The sequence below is a fragment of the Aphelocoma coerulescens genome, chromosome 5 (genome assembly GCF_041296385.1).
Source record: "Aphelocoma coerulescens isolate FSJ_1873_10779 chromosome 5, UR_Acoe_1.0, whole genome shotgun sequence".
Lineage (NCBI taxonomy): Eukaryota > Metazoa > Chordata > Aves > Passeriformes > Corvidae > Aphelocoma > Aphelocoma coerulescens.
Window position 1 is genome coordinate 18701681 of NC_091019.1, and position 17597 is coordinate 18719277.

The 17597-nt window shown below is 44.6% G+C and overlaps 1 protein-coding gene across 4 annotated transcripts in view; it reads left to right on the top strand.

Moving 5' to 3' along the window:
• Window positions 1-17597, top strand: part of OSBPL5 (oxysterol binding protein like 5) — a 157669-nt gene that overhangs the window by 64758 nt on the left and 75314 nt on the right. For all 4 annotated transcript variants that reach the window (XM_069016920.1, XM_069016922.1, XM_069016918.1 and 1 more), the window contains one exon: window positions 12804-12960. In XM_069016920.1, coding sequence (XP_068873021.1) covers window positions 12825-12960 — 136 coding nt within the window. In that variant the 5' untranslated portion in view covers window positions 12804-12824. The remainder of the gene's footprint in view (window positions 1-12803; window positions 12961-17597) is intronic.

Here is a 17597-nt window from a genome sequence, read left to right on the forward strand (position 1 = left end):
TTTTAGTTGAACAGGTAAAAGGAGACGGGCAAAGACAAGTACACTGTGAAATTTTTATGACGTGGGTGTGCTAATCCAGCTGTGTGCCTAAAACTCCCTCTGGCTGAATCGGAGGAAAGCCACAGTGCAAAGAGTTTATCCTGTCTGCTTGTTTTCACTGTATGAGGTAAACTGGGAGAGAAGGAGGGACTGAGGTAGACACAGAAAGGTTTTCATCCTGAGAACTGAGGCTGAGAGTGGGTTTCATCGTGCATGCTCAATCAGCCTTTGCATGGTTTGAGTCCTTTGGGGTCATTTAACACAGCATAAATCCCACCCTACACGCTCCTTGTGAGTTGTCTAGTTTCCCTCCTCCTGCAGAGATTTTTAATTAAAAATCTAGGACCAAAATAACTGCAGTACCATTTTACAACTATTGTTGAAGGAAGAGCTGGATGCTCTCATCTCTGAGAAATAGGGTGGGATTTATGCAAAGATACTCAGTATATTAATTTCCTGTAGAATTTCAGGGAGACTGGCTATATCAGAGGAAGTATAGGTGGATTCTAAATTTAAAGCACTGTACAACAGATCTTGGTATACTACAGTGCCCAAAAGTCTGAAAAGCTGAACAGGGGCATATAAGGATCTCTTCAAAAATAGATGTACTTCCTTAAAATTTATTGGTCATGTTTATTCAGCCCTCCTTATGAAGGCCCCTGAGATTTACAGATCCTGTCTGAATCTTATAGGAGAAACAAGAAAGTAGAGGAGTGGAAAATTCAGCATGATTGGAGCCCCACAGGATGTGGTCATTTCTCCATTGTTTGCCTGTTCTTCAGAAGTAGGGGAGCTGGTTAGCTATAATTTAGTAGGCTTGGGGTCAGAGCCATTGGGTGGAAATATAGTTTGTCATACAAGATGTCAAGCTAGAAATACACTTATAATCTAAAATTCTTTGGGACAGTAGATGCTCATCTAGGCATCATCTGGAACTGAATCTTTGTGGTATTGAACAGCACTTGTTTTCCGTCTTGTAAGATGGTCTGTAAACATCCTTTCCTGCCATTACCTTTGCCTTACTGCTGTGTCAAAGTTCCCTTTGGAGCCCAAGTCTGGGAATGGTTCAACAGACTTGAGGTAGAAATTGATTTTGGTTTACTTTGTTACCAGGGGGCAATATTTCACAAACAAGGGAATAATGTCAGAAGGACCCTATCAAGCATGAAAGCTGGTCTTCAAATTAGCTTGGTACTTCCTAGTAATTGTGTGGTGGGAATGTGGCCCCAAGGCACAATCTTTTTAGACTTAATTGTATAAAGGCAGAGGTGGATATCATAAAAAGCCATCAGTGAGGCTTGCAGTCATCTGGGATTTTTAAAAATGTCATTAAAAGTAGAATCCTTCTGTTAAAAGGGAATATGATCTCATTATGTGATTTAGATAGCAGGATGAGGCTGTAATGATGCTCTTTAATATGGTATTTTCAAAGAAAAATATCAAGGCAAGAACTGACCTTGAAGATGTGGCCTTCTTGCAAATGATGTAACTGCACTCCTGTCCAAAGCAAAGTGTTCTTGTCATGGCTTTAAGTCTCCAATAGCTTTAGCTAAAGCAGCTAAGTTACTGTCTTATTTATGGTTCTGTGTACCTGATACCATATCTCACTGCCCTGAGTTTATCCCAAATCAGCCCCTGCAGGAGTGGGGATGGCAGGTTCCATGAGGGACTGGGCTTCGTCTTCCCAAAGCCTGTTGTGGTGAATCCATCAGGGTGGCCCGTACCAGAGCCTGGGGTCTCTCACCCTGGAGGTAGCTCTAGAAAAAATGGGTTATTAGAAAGCTGTTCTCTTAGATATTCAGTTGCAGTTAAAAAGGATTGTGTGGGAGGTCATTGGAGGGTATTGCTAACAGCACACATCGAAACTTCAGGGCATGAGGGGATGTGGGATAGCCATTCCCCAAGCAATATGAACTGTGTCTCTCTTATGGAGAATTACTGGAAAGCTCAATGTGTCAAAGGTGGATGTGGTTTACCATTATGTAATTCATTAATACTGTTCATGGGACTCAGAGACTTGCTCCCTGAAATGCCCAGGACTGGAGATGTTGTGTTCACAGTGGGCCTCAAATGAAAACTGCCACTGGTGGATGAGCTGTCGCTATCAATAACCACAACAAAAAGGAAGCAGAGCACTTCAAGTCTGCTTTTGAGGTGATGAGTTTTTAGTCCTATGTCCAGTATTTTCATCTTTGGGCCTAATATTATTTATATTGAAATTAAAAAGTGAGTGCTTATTTCCTTAACTAGTACAAAGCTTTCAACACTGTTTTTTAGTGCCTAACCTTTTGTACCATGTCTCTGTGCCTGAGCCTCGTGCCCATGGACGTCAAAGGGAGTGTTGCCTTTTGGCTTGGATGTGCAGTGCCAAATCACTGTGTGCTGCCCAGGAGCTGTGCCCACACTTCCAGCACAAGCAGCAGGGATTCAAAGATCATCTGTATTGCAAGTGAGGTGGCTTATATCTGCTTACCTGAACAAGCTTGAGCAAGTAGCAGGCACCAGCATAGATTTCAGAATGAACTGACCATGTGGTGCTCGTTTGATTTCTCAGATATCATTTCTAGCCTGTCTTGCATGCCTTCCTTGTAGCCCCACTTCAGTGACCTAGCTGAAGGGTAATTTGTGTGCATGTGCCCAAGTTGTGCTTATACCTTGATTTTGCATTGAGTTCACTGCTGAGAAGCAACTGTGAATGCTTGTGTCATCCTGTTGCAGTGGGGATACTGCAACACGCCTATATCAAACCAGGAGTCCCGTGGAAAAGAAATATATACGGACGGATTCTTGCTAGAAGTTTCAGAGATGTTTATTTCCCCAGCCGCGTGGCCGGGCTCTGCCGAGGGACTGCTGCAGTCCGCACCCGAGCTGCTTTGCCCGCAAAGGGGAACACAAACCAACCCATGGGGAACGAGGCTGAGCAGGGGCAGGGAAACCCCGTGCCTCCCTCAGGGCTACATGGCGCGGGGGAGGGACCCCAACATCTCACCCGTTTTATTTTAATAAAAGGAGAATGAAGACAACTGGATAAACATAACAGGGACAGTTTCAAAACAAAACAAGCCACCCTCCTGAGTCTTTAAATGTCCAAACAGATTCTGTGGAACATCTTAGGGCTGACAGAAGGGAGACAGAACTCTCTGGACATGCCTGTGGGGAAACTGAGGCAGGAGAGGGTTCAATCTCTTCCCTCCCCCTTTTCATCCCCCCATCGGCATCGGAGAGGAATTGCAGGGAAATGGAATTGTATAAGGAAGCCATGGGGTGAAAAACGGATTAGGAATAAACTGGGGATAGGGTAAACTTAGGAAAGGGTTCATATTGGGTATAGGGTAAAAGGGGAAATTAGGCTGTGGGTAGGGAAATTGCTGGAGTGGATATTGTTTATAATTTTGTGCATAACGGCTGCCTTTGACGGGAATACCTCCAGGCCCAGTAACATTCGCTGCTTGTAAGCCCTTCTTTCCTTGCACTATATCAAATTGTACAACTTCCCCATCTCCTACACTTTGCAGGTAATTTTTAGGGTTATTCCTTTTAATGGCAGTTCTATGGATGAATAAATCTTCCCCCGTATCATCTCGTGTTATAAATCCATAGTTGTTTTTTACATTGTACCATTTCACAGTTCCTGTGACTTTCGTTGCTAGAACGTCTCCTATCACGTGCTTGCGTGTCTGTTGTGGGTGCCGGTCCCACGTGGCTGCGGCCTCGCTGACTCCGACGTCTCGGTCAGGCCCCCGCGCCGCGGCCGCTCTGCGCTCTCTGCACGGCCCCGCTCCAGTGCGTGTCTGGGCTCTGCGCGGCCCCGCGCTGCCATCGCCGCTGGCCCCACACCCCGTGAGCGGCTCCGCTCCGCAAACTCCACGCTGCTTCGAGAGCGGCCCCGTTTCGGCTCGGCGCTGCGCTGCGCGGCTTCTCGTGTCACTGTGGAAACCGCCGCTTCTCCCTCCACAGGGCTCTCCGAGCCGTATGCTCAGAGCGGGCTTCCACGCTGACCTCCGGTTCCTGGCTGCTCGTGGCCCACGGCACCCATGGCGCCTGCGGCGTCGCTCCCTCACTCGCAGCCGGGTGGCCGGGGACCCCGAGACAGGGATGGGGTCCGCAGTAAGGCGCGCGCTCCCGAGGGGGCCGGGCACATCCAGCACGGGCACATCCAGCACAGGCACTTCCGCTGGCACGGCTGCAGTCATGCGCTCCCGGGATGGCTGCCACGCGGTCTCGGCCACGGGAGAGGTATGATCTTCTGCTTTAGGGGTAATGGGACCATACAGATGCTCCTGAAGAGCGTCACTGATTACATAGGATCCGCGGACAGCTTCTATCGCTCGTCCATCCCTTAGCTTATCACAGATCTCGTTCCAGTAACACTCCTGACAAGATCCAGGAGGCTCGATATCAAAAAGTAAGTCTCGAGAAATACAGGGGAACCCTTTGAAAAGCCAGATAAAAAAATGTTCAAGATCTCCCGGTTCCAATACTTTTCTGTTTTGTTGTTCAAGGATTCCTTTTACTTCTAGATACATTTTTTTCTGTGGCTCAGAGAGCCCCATTTCCCACGATTCTTCCATAGTCCAGATATGGAATAGCGAAACAAAACCAAGAAGAGGAATCCAAAGTTTCCAGGGTTTACTCACATAAATCAGTCGCTTAGGGATCGGGGATCGTTCTGGCCTCAATTCTCCACCATTATGTTGCAGTGGGGATACTGCAACACGCCTATATCAAACCAGGAGTCCCGTGGAAAACAAATATATACGGACGGATTCTTGCTAGATGTTTCAGAGATGTTTATTTCCCCAGCCGCATGGCCGGGCTCTGCCGAGGGACTGTTACAGTCGGGGCCCGAGCTGCTTTGCCCGCGCAGGGGAACACAAACCAACCCATGGGGAACGAGGCTGAGCAGGGGCAGGGAAACCCCGTGCCTCCCTCAGGGCTACATGGCAGGGGAGGGACCCCAACATCATCCCTATGAAACTTTCAATTAAAGATGTATGGAAGTATTTCTAGATGAACAGAAATTTAGAGACAGAGATCTGATTCCTGAGTTTGTCTCAAAGTGAATACTTACTGGAATTTCTTGGCTAGTTTGTTATGAAAATTGCATCAGGAGATGAGTTGTGATCTGTGATGGCACGTTCCTTCCTATACACTGCACACATGCTTCGTTGTACTTATGTTTTGGTGGGGAGTCTTTGCTAACCTGAGTTTTGACTTTCTTTTCCTGCTCAAAAGAATGCTGATGAGAGATATCAGTAACAAATGATGGTAAGCTTTAAATAAAAATTCAGTAAGATGGATAAGGTGCTTGGTATATACTTAACAGGTGTGATTTATCTCTTCAGTTGAAAATATTAGAACGTGGGATTAAAGGGCTGAAGAGGATTCCAAGCAAACACTTTACCTTCCTGAATAGATTGGTGCTTCAAGAAAATGCCTTTGCATGAGCTATATTGAATTGAGATGCCTTCAGGAATGGGGGGCTAAAGGAGATTATGCAAAGGATGATTTACTGAAAATATAGTGAGGGACTGAGATAAAAAGATCTGCAGGAAAGGTTCTCACTCCTATTTTCCACTGAATGCTGGAGACTTTCTCATCCTTCTGGTAGTGTGGGTTAGACCTTCAATTCTGCATGCACCTGCCATTACCAGGGAAATAATTAATGTTGATGTACTAGTTGTAATTACAGCAAGTGAGGTATGATCTATGCAGCTAACACGGGGAAAGACCAGTGGAATGCTAAGTCAGGAGAAGCTCCTCAGTGCTAGTGGGAAATTTATTATGCTTTGTTAAATTAATAGCCTTTGCATAACAATCAATTTATAGTTTAAAGGGCAGAGGAGGTAGATGTAAAAATCATTAAGCATTCATTTCAGCAACCCACTCGATATTCTTAGCTGGAAGAAATCGCCAGTGTAACGTTTCCTGAGTCAGTTGCAACTGTTTTAAGAAAAAAAGCAAACCACATGAGGATTGTGTAGGTAGTGCTTATTGCAGTGCCCTTTTCTAAGCCATAAGGTTGCAGTGATCCCTTTCCCAAACACTACATGACTTTAGTGATGGGCTGGTGTTTATCCAAGCCAGAGATGATTCTGAAGATGAGATTCCTACATGTCACATAAAAACATTCTGCCCTATGTGACCCTACCTTGAAATTTCTTAGTCCTGTGTTAGATAGGGATCCCCAGGAGGAATGACTTGGGATATCTTTTTCTCAGTGTAGGCATTCAGGGCCTGGTTTTGCCTGCAGTTGTTCTGTTTGTAGTCTTTGTACATAATGCTCACCGTAGAGAGAGATTAGTTGTAAGAAGATTATGCATCTGAGTGCTGCTGGTGTGCCTGAAGCTGGAAATGTTCTGGTGTATACAAAGAAAACATTAATCAAGACGTCTTACAGAGAATTAAGGGAGGAAATAGTTTTGTCTCCTGATTACTACGTGAGTTTCACTGCCCAGTGCAGGAAAAGGCAGGGAGAGAGGCAGGAGGTGATAGAAAGAGGTTGTTCTTCTGTTCTCAGAGAAAGCAAGGGCAGATTGCTGGGGTGGCTGTGGTAGGCAACTTCCACAAAAACAGCACAAGGGAGGCAGCTCCAAGGACTCTGCAGGACATGTGAGCTTTGAATTAGACTGTAGGGACAGACTAGCCATGCTCCTGAGCTTGCCAAAGCAGCTGAGAGAAATCTGTTGCATATAATCTTAACAAAGCCCATCCCTTGGTTGGAGATGGGTGTCTTCAGCAACCCACGTTACTTGATTTTCCAGCCTGGGCTGATTGGCAAGCTGAGTACTATGGCATGCATAAAATCAGAGCACTCCTGCAGTACCACCAGGGAGGAAAGGTTCCCTTGCCTGCACCACAGAGAAATAGCTGACCCTAAATAATTAAAGGAATAGAGAATAGCTAACACCTGCTGTGAAGCTCCATTGCTTCAGGTTCCAACTCACACCACAAGAGCCCAAAATATTCTGTGTCAGCTGCAATATGTGCATTTTGCCATTTCTCTAGTCAACAAACATGAATTAGGTAGAGAAAAACATTGCCTGCACAGCCACTTTTTACTGTATCAGGTTTCATTTAACTGTTAGTAGGGGGTTGGTTGTCCAATTATCTATCTTATTAATAGGCATTTTTGGGAATAGCTTTCAGAAACAGATTTCACAGACTTCCTAAATTGATTGTGGCTCTTCAGCTGTTGTAAATCACCAGCACAGCACTGAACTAATAATTGAGGATCTGTGCTGCTGTTTTTCCTTATGAATACTTAGAACTGTAATCACTAGAAATGTATCTGCTAACAATTTGCCTTCTCATTTCATTCATGAAATTTTTACCTCCTCAGGGTTAATTGGATCAGGAAATGTCAGTATCTTTAGATCTAATTTTCCCTGTTGATGCAGGTTTTGGAGTGAATGACTGCTTTGAATACAAAACATAATTTAATTTAATTTCTGGGGAATACTTAGTGACCAGAAAAAGAGAAGGTTGTTGGAAACAAGCTTTGAATAAATTAAGAGCCCCCCTTAACTAGCACAGCCTTCTTGACTATATAAAACCCCTAATTAACTATTTATAGAGAAGTACATATTTCCAATCTATTTTAAAATGCTGGAAATGAGAGTAAGCAAACCAACCTACCCACAAGTTTGCAGAGGGTAAGGACAACATAATATCTGCACAGTGTTTAACTGTGTGGTAATTATATATCAGGAACTTCGAAAATTTAAAGAAGGAGCCAGGAAAATTCCATCCCCAGAAGCTTCAAGCCTGATGCTGAAAGCGACCACTATCTTCCCAGCAAGCACAAAAGGCCCAGGATGCAGAACAGCTGTGTGTGAAAGGCATCTCTGCAGCCATAGTGGTCATCTTTAGGTGTTTTAGTCACTGCCTTCATCCAAAATGGGTCCAGTCCCAGAAGAGGAGAGCAGTGGCAGTTCCCATTTGCTTTAATAGCAGCCACGAGGTTTGCTGATAAAGTAACTTTTATTCTTGCCCCATTGCTCTGTGTTGGTTGTTCCTGGAGCCACCTGGGAAGGGAAGTCCCACTGTGCTGTTGCACCCCGTTAAGTTCACTGCTTTCCTTTGTCCTGTGCTCCATGGGCGTTTGACAAAGACTTCTCTTCTGCTGTATTTTGCGTTTTTAAAAGATAAAGAGGTCTCAAAGACAGGGTTAGTAAGAAATTTATTTCTTCCTGCTGAATTATTTATTCCTTTTCAAGCTCTGGTGAACAGCCCACATTTAATAGCCCATTACTGCTTAGAGAGCTGTCAACACAAAAGGAGCAATCCGGAAAAGTACTGTGTTTAGTGGCTCTATCAATACTCTCTGTATTACCTTTCCTTCATTCTTATGATCAGGAGCACAGAATGGAAGGGCAGAAATTACCTGAGCTGCAAACTTCAGGGCACTTTTGTCTGCCAAAACTAGCAATCAGGTAAATCCATGCAAGAGCTAGAATGAAGGTTTTTCATTACGAGGTCATTTTCCTAAGTGGGCTTATGGATTCTGCACCAGTTGGCATCTTCAAATCAAGACATGTTGTCTTTCTAGGACAATCTTCATCTCATCTGCTGGATTTGGAGGGAATGCAGTAGCAGTGGGTGACATTTCTTGCCTTGTGTTACATAAGTGATTTGGCGACAGAATGGCAATTTTTGGCCCTCTGCAGTTCTGGCCCAATTTTGATTTTTACCTTCTCTCTATTCGGTGAGCCCCAACAGAACTGGTTCCCATGAAGCATCTGCCATATCCTGAAGCAACCTCCAAAATACTGATTTAGAAGTAGATTTGGGTTTCAGAACAACAGTGTTGTCTTCAAATCAGCTGTGGAAGATTTGAGGCTCAAAATCACTCACAGTGATTTTGAAGAAGAGGTTTGTCTTCTATTCTTCTATTTCTTACCAGATACATCAGCAGCACTGAATTTTTGTATGTTTTCTGGATTATTTGGGTGTGTAAAGAGCCCAGTTGTGAAAAGCAGTGAACACACCTCGCCCCTTCCTGTTACATCCCTTTGGAAAATTGTCCCTGGCATCTACTGTTCATCTTCCCCTACAGCTCTCATGAGCTTTATGTTATTTGAAGCCAGCTTGGGCAGTCAGACCCTTATGGACAGATAAAACAAGTAGTTCTCTGAGTAAATGAGCAATGAGGCCTCAATTTCTTATGGATTTGTGGCTTATGTTGGATTCACTGATGTTTGGTAGTAGCTGGGTTCGGAGGACAGCTTTACAGTTTCCCTTCTTTCTTTAGCCACTGATCTTTTAAGAAGATACAACTTTTAAGAAACTAATAATTTCAAGTTGTCTAATGGCTGTCGGAGCTCTGTGACTTTTTCAAATGGGACAAAAGGGATTGGGAGGGAGGATGAAACAGGGTAGATACAGATGCAGACACACACAGAGATGTCTTTTGGAAACCAAACCAAATATTTCAAGTTTATTGTAGAATCTTAATAATGTGAACTGCATTTTCTCCCAAAAAGGAAAAAAAAAGTCTAATATATTAACAAAACCCAAAATACAAAAGAAAAAAGTTTGGTTTTGTGATTTTGTGCTACACAAGAGCCTGTCTGGCTGAGGATCAAATGTATCTTATGTAGATATCTTTGAAAAACAAGCCAGAAAACACCATACTGGTGGCACGGTGCGTTGCATGGTTGTGTGTGTGTGTGACAGACACATCTCTGCTGCTGCTTCTTGGGGAGCTTCAGTCACTGGGTGCTTTCTGTCAAAAAGCACCAGTTAAGAGGAACTTACACTAATTGATCTGTGTGGTCAAAAAGAGATGAGCTGGTGCCACAAGTTTATATGAAGATATGTAAGAGCCAGACCTGAGAAAAGTCTTTTTCCTTTGTTACTGGCTGTTCCCAGTTGAACAAGGCCTCCAGATTTTTTCTGCCATCAAGCTGATGGTTTAAGTAACTGTGGGAATGAGAGAGCATCAGCACAGTAATTCTGACAATTACTCTGTGGTTAAATAGTGTGAAATAATAAGTGAGCAAAACATTAGAGTATCGTTCTCTCTGCCGAGTAAATATAGCAACAGTTGAAAGAAAATGGGTTTTAAGGTTTTGCTACTGACATCAGCGTGAGCTGGCTGGCAGTTTTTCACTGACACAGCTCATGGTATTCTGAGACAAAATGATGATGGACCCAGCCTTTCTGTTGCCTTGTCAGGGCGTAAGAGCTGATGGATGGATGTTTTATGTTTGTAACCTGTTCTTCAGCCTGCTTCTTCTGGGTGGGCCTGGGATTTCTGAACACCTTCCTGCACAACTGGCACAGCCTCGCCAGGTCACTGCATTTTGGGGAAAATATCCCACTCATCTGCTTTTGTTCCGAGCCACTTACGAGCAGCTCTAGAGGTAGAGAGTTGAGACTGCCTTTCTGGGAACAAGGACAAAAAATAGCTCACTGTTAGCATTCCAAACCCAGCTATTTAGACCTGGATTATTTTTAAATATTTTGCTTTCAGGCACATAGCTGGCTTTATTTTCCTCCTCTCTCTCCTTTTTTTTTCTGAAGTTACTGGTTAAGTTTTGTATCTTCTCCCCCCCAGCTGTATGCAATCAAGAGTTTCTAAGCAAATAGAGGTTTATTTACATTGCTAAGTTAGGTATGGTACCTGCTGCCTCGGAGATGCCGCTGGCCACAGGGGGAATGTGGGGACGTTTTGAGCCTGGATGTGTTTGCGGAGCGGTTTCCTGGGCTGTTGAATTGACAGGAGGCAGGGCAGCAGCGAGTGGAAAGCTGCAGCCACCTCATTTCACCCAGCTGCATGACATGTCATCGGCCTGAAACACAGCCCTGCAGGAGGTGCCAGGCGAAGGCTCTGCCCCTGGCAGCCCCATCCAGCGGCTGTATCCTGGAGCTCAGACAAAGCCTTTCCCCAGGAATTGGGTGAAGGGGTTGCAGTGAAGTTCTGCTGCTGAGTGTGTGCTGTCTTACACCGCTTCATAGTGGGGCCGTGCTGACACACAGGGCTTTTGGAGTTCTTGGAGATCACTGCACAGACCTTGTTTCATCCTGCAGGGATGATGCAGGCCCACAGGGGCCACACATCCCCTTCAAATGGCAGCTGTGTAGCCCGAGGGAGCCTCATTTTTGGGTTAGCCCCACTGCTACCCGTTAGCCTGTTGTTGAATATTACAGACCCTCACACCTGATGTCTCAGGCATCCCATGGTGAGCTGGTTTCAGAAAGACCTGCTGCTCAAAGTGGTTTTGGTAACCCATGCACATTGCTGGAGTCCAGCCTGGTTTAGAGCAAATTAAGCTCTTGGGCACTGAGGTCTTCTCCTCTTGCAGGAAAGAAGGAGCAGATTCTCTCTTGCCTTCTACACAGCAGCTAGTTTATAAAGCTGATGCAGCCTGCTGGGCAAATAAATTTTTAAAAATTGCAAAACCTGCAATACTGGGCCTGTTATCTACAGGGATTGGCTGGGTAGGTGAGGTACAGAGCCCAGATAAAACACAGGAGGGGAGTTTCTCACTGGGACACATTCATGGCATCTGCTTATGTGGTGTCTTGGCTGTGAAGGCTGAGCTCCAAGAGGCCATTGAGGGCTCCCCATGAAATTGGGGCATTTGGGCAGCTCAAGCACAGGGGTGGGCCTGGGAGCAGGAAGGGTAGGATAGGGTGTTCTAGCCTATTACCAGCGCAATTCCCACCTGTGCCACCTTAGGAGCATGTTGGTCCTGCCCTCCCAAACTGCACTGTGACTCTGGGCAACATTTTCTTCTTTGTTTTCCCAGTAGCCTAAAAGAGATGGGAAAACTTGGAGATGCTTTTCCGGAAATGTGTGCTATCCTTAAAGGGTTTTCCTTACCTCAGTAGCTGTCCCCCAGAGAAACAGCAGACCTTGTGGTGAGGGATGCCACCCAAAGGCTGGGTTAACACTTACTGCTCTCCAGAGCCCTGCCTCTGGCTGCACATGGGAAGAGAATAAAGCCTGTAACTTGGGAAGGAGACAGTCATAATATCTGTTTGTAAGGGGTAAGAAAGAACTGCTTGTTGGATGGGTATAAAAAACCCCTTTAATTCCAGCCAGGATGGTCTAATGCATTAGCCAAGTCTTGGTAAAGAGCAAAGTAGCACCAGTACAGGGATGCAGGGAGGCTTTTTGGGACACAAATGCTGGTGTTTACCCTCACAGAGCAGCAATGCTTATCTTTCTGATCAAACTGCAGAGTTGATCTTAATAGCATTTTAAAGAAACCAAAATCATTTCTATGTGTTGTAATAGGAAATAAGGGTGGGAGTAACTGGTGTGATGTCCTCTTACTGCTCCCTGCAGCCAGTGCAGCTGGTCTTCCTCCACACAGCTCAGATTAACATTGATTTGTGCAGAGACAGTGTAACTCTGCTGGCACCAATGGAGTTGCATTTGAGACTCAAAAGACTTAAAAAAAAAAAAAGAGTTTCAGGCACTGTGTACTGAATGTTAGGCACTGAACGGACCCAGTGAGTAGCTATTATCCTAATAGATCCTTGTAGGCAGGAAGATGTTATACTGCCTGGATTCACCGAGGAGCAGTGTCCTCTTCCCTACAGTTTACAAATACTGAGAGTCAGCAAATCAGTAATTGTAGCTTCAAACTAATAGCAGTTTTTTTCCCCTGCATAGCCTTCTGGCACTCTATAAAAAGATCTGCTACACTGCATAGGATTAGATGGCTTTGAAGCAGTGGAGCCATCTAGGTGTGAAAACTTTGATTTCCTGTGTCTTGAAATGAACTGTAATTTCTATCTTTCTTTTTCAGAAAACCCCCACAGCTCATGCCATGAAGGAGGAGAACTTTCTTCGTCGCAGGTTCTCCCTCTGTCCAGCCTCGTCCACCCCTCAAAAGGTTGATCCTCGCAAGCTGACGCGCAATCTGTTCTTCGGGGCTGACAATGACATCTACCCACTCAGCCCAGGTTGGTTTCTGGTGTGTCAGTGCAGAAAGTAGTGTGTCTTAGGTGCTTGACTGCAAGTAGGTATTTTAGCATGCTGCCAGGAAACAAAGAGAAACAAGTATGTGAAACAGAAAGTGAGAGAAGCTGCTGCAACACAGGTAGTACTGGATCCCAGACAGTGCTGCTTTCATGATGCTGTTGTTTTTCATTGGCATGGCATTAAGTGGGAATGGAGGGCATGAGAATTGGGGTTTGTAACTGTTTGAATGCTGCATGGCCTTACATTTATAAAATGACTATAATGTTTTCAGGCACATCCACTTTAAGGCACTTGATGTGTTTTGCCCTAAGCATTGGACTTGCTTAAAATTTACTGTCCCCATTTGCAGATGTTTAATGGCAGGTTTCCCTGTTCAGATTTAGAACCCAGGATAAATATTACAAGAGCAAAATTTCTGTGGTTAATGTTCTGTAAATATCTACAAGCACTACAAGTACCAGGAATCTTGACAGGTTGCAATGAATGGCAGATTGGCTTTAAGCATTCTCTTTACATCTTTGGGTTTGTTTTTTTTTTTTTAGCTTTGAATTTCCTAGCACCTTTCTTGAGGGGACAAGAGCTCATTTTATTGTTTCAGAACTTGTTGCTCACAGTAAACACTGGAGTCTTTCCTTGATTGCAGTTTGCAGACAATGCTGCCGTTCCAGTCTGTAAACAAGTGCTTCAGGGGGCAGTCACAAGTTTGTTGAGCTGTCATCTGCAGCTGTCATGTCAGTGCTAAGTAGTCAAACCTCACAGCACCTTCGTGAGGTTTCAAAACACTGATACCTGGAGAAAGAACATAGCATCTGTCAAAAGGTTTCAGTGCTCATGTAGATGTAGCACCCAACAGACTGCATGGGCTTTGTGGATGTAGTCCAAAACCAGGTCTGGGTTTCCTGAACTAATTGTCTTTAAGTGCAAAGGTTTCAAGGGACTCTGATTTTGCAGGTATTTTGTTTATGAGTGTCTGCTGTAAGGCAGTGGGGAGCCTATTTTCAGCAGTGCTGACTAATCCTGGCTGTCACTGAGGCTGGAAGCTTCAACAACCTTTCAGTAATCAAACTGAAAACAATTTAAAATAGGACACCTAAAATCTCATACATTTCAAACCTGGAGGGACTTCTGAACAGCTGACTGCCCATAAATACAGTCTGTACAAATGTGTGGCAAATAAATAACTCACTTCTGCTATCCTTGGGAGCTGAAGAGCTGATTTTCCAGCCTGTATTCACTTCCCCTTGCTTTGAGGTGATGGAGAGCCATGGCTTAGAGTTTGCCCAGTTCTTTCTTCAGTTCTTACCAGCATTTTCAATGCTAAAAACGTTACTGACTCCCTCACAGTGGTCTTTCAGTGCTGTAATCTTTTAGAAACCAGGGAAAGTTGAGGGTTTCAGTGTGGAGGAGGTGGCTGGAAGAGTTTTCTCTTCCTCAGCTTCCCCCATCACCTTGTTTCTCCTTGATCCCTGCTGGCAGCCTTTGCTGGGCTCAGCAGAACAAGTGCCTTGAGCCACGCTGGCTCTTCTGTTCTGCTGCACAGTTCTCCCAGGAAATCTCCAGTACTGGTGTCAGTGAGGGCTGTAGCCCTCAGTATTGCAAAGGAAGAGCATAGGCCAAAGGATTTGTAAAGGAGAGAATATCCATTTCAACAAACAGAATTTACTCCTTCAGTCAGGGGTTTTGTTGCAGGGAGTATGGGGTTTTGTCTACCTTAGTCCTCTTTTACTCCTTTCCCAGCCCGAAAGAGCTGCCTTGTCTCTTTGTTTTCCTCATATTTCCTGCGAGAAGGGCATGTTACTCTTCACGTTCAGTTGTCATTTCCTATGGCAGGATCTGCTTTCACTCCTTTGCTGCTGCTTCTGCCTTGTTTCCCCTGAACCTTGTGTGCTTCTCCCTACCTTCTCCTGTTCCTCTGAACAATGCTGCTATCACCACAGATAAGCCACAGGTCTGTGTCCATAAGCTGCATCCAGTATTTCTCTGTTCTCTGTTTTTCTCTTTTGTTTTACATGAGCTTTCAGTTCTTGAGGCTTTTCCAGTGGTCTGTGTTTTGGTGCTTGAGCCCAGCAGGTTTTCTTTACATGAGCACTGGGCTGATTGTGTTGAGTGGGTGCAGTGGGCAGCAAAGCCCAGTGATTTCCTGTCCAGAATTCAGTGGGTTGTGATGTGGCTGGAGCTGCAGGTCTCACTGCACCATCACCTAGGATTTGCCCTCCAACAATGAAGATGTGCAAGTAGATACTTCAGAGAGAAGGGAGTGACAGACTTTACGCCTCAGGAGAGCTGTGCTATGGAGATTCAGTGCAGCAAGAAAATTTAATTTTTTTTTTCAAAGGGAACATATGGGAAATGCAGAGGGCACTATCTGAAATAACACTTTGGACTTCTTGCCTCTTGCTTGCATACAAAAGTGCTAATGATTCTTGTAACTGAGAGAAAATTGAGTAAGATATTTTCTTTTTATAGGGACCTCACAGATTAGAGAGACATGAATTCTTATTCCTTGTTCATGTCTGTCTTTCACTTAGCCATGAGGAGAGAGAACCTTTCTCTGTTTTCTATTTCAGAGGATAGGAAATTTATATGGCGAGTAGCTAAAAAAATTTTTACAGAATCTCTTTCTGATTAGGCTGCAAGATCACACAGTCTTGAAACAAAAATTTAGATTAGCTTATCTGCATCCTAAGAGATGTACTTTCATGAATATGGCAATTTTCCTGTGAAGGATACATGGAAGTACATTTCAGGTGTTCACATTGGGTCATGTGGCTGGTATTTACAGCAGAAATGGGTTTTATTCACAATAGTTTTGTCACACATTAGAGCTTGTATTTCCTCTTGTAGTTTACCAGTCATGCTTGCTGTATTGTTCTTTATAAAAGGGAAAGGCAATGCACTTGTAGGATTTATGCCAGGCTGAAAACCAAAGAGAAGGAATGGTTACTGTTCTAAAAATGAACTAAATATTTAGTTTCCCTGTGCATGACAATAATGGACAAAAAGTGGCAGTAATCTACTTTCTAGCCACAAAACTGGAGTGTTGGCAATTTTCTTCACAGTGTGATGAAGGCTGTTTCCATAAGCGCTGCTGATTCTCTTCCCAAAATCTTTTTTGTTATTTGGTGCAGAACTTTTGGGCTGCTTTGTGGATGACCCTTCTTTGTATGCCCTGGTAGCAGTCAGCACTTTAAATTGCAAGAGATTCAGCTCTCTTTCTGCTGTGGGCATTGTGTTTTCTTGATCAGGGTGATTAGAGCTTCAGCTTCTATAGCCAGGTCATGTTTAGCTCCTTTTATGTTTTTCTGTGGTTTCCTATTTATTTTCTCGAGGTGGCTGTGTCTGTTGTGCTCTGGGTGGGACTCTCACTTTTGGGCTTTCTGTGCACTTAACTGTGTGTACAGGTTTTTGAGAAACTTCCACATTGTTCCTATGAAGTTTGGTTTCCAAACAAGGGCTGGCCCCCTCCTTCTGCGTGGCTGCAGCAGGTCTGCCTGAGACAGACTGCTGAGATAGCTCTCTTCTGAGAAATAGCCTTTCCCTCACCATATCCAGTAGATTTAATGAGTTTGGCATAAGAAACTAGAAGATGTTGCTTCATAAACATACCTAATGAAGCCTTGAAAATGATACAGTAAGAATGGACAGTTGTGTGTTCCTTTTTTTTCCATAATGCTCTGTGAGCAGGATGGTCCAGAACCTCAGGAACAGGGAAAATCTCATTGTTCAGGTGCAAATCCTTTTAACTGCATTTCTGAGAGAAGGCAGAAATGTCTCACATCCAGGTTTTTGTATGTCTACAAGCTTGGAGTTAAGCTTTCTTTAAGAAATTAGACAATAAAGAATGGATGTGAATTCTGTTATGCTAATAGACACCATTCCCTTGGAGCAGGCAGCAGCTGATTCCCATTAACTTTACTTGAACTTTTAGACCATATGTTACTTTCCCATACATGCACAGAAAATACTCTTCATGGGAAACAAGTGCAGCAGCCACGTGGCTTTATGATTTTTTTCCATCCTCCTCTGCCTCTTTCAGGAAGAAAGGGAGTTACAGAGATGAAAATGCCATGAGAGAAGGAGAAAGTATGGAGACACAGATTCTAATCCATGCACAGCAGTGCATTATGGCCATCCCACTTGTCGTGGTAGCACAAAGGCACTGTCAAACCTCTGGCCACTGGGGATTTTTCTTTTTATTTTCTCCTGCCCGCAAACATCAGGTTTCGGAGCGCATTATTTAGGGCTCAGTGTTTCCAAGGGAGGAGTGACAGCTGACAAACTAGGTTAAGATAGGGATCCCTTGTTGTTGCATCACCTTCCTGCGTGTCTGTGTGGGTCTTTCCTCCACTCCACTCCACTCCACTCCACTCCACTCCACTCCACTCCACTCCACTCCACTCCACTCCACTCCACTCCACTCCACTCCACTCCACTCCACGCCACGCCACGCCACGCCACGCCACGCCACGCCACGCCACGCCACGCCGCTTCCCCACATAAGTGGTGCATGTGCTGTCCCTCTTCTCCCAGACCTCCTGTGGCAGCACGGGCTTGTGGCTGACTTTTCTAACAGAGCTGGCTTCTTAAATGGCTGTTCTGGTAATTCCAGCAGGAATTA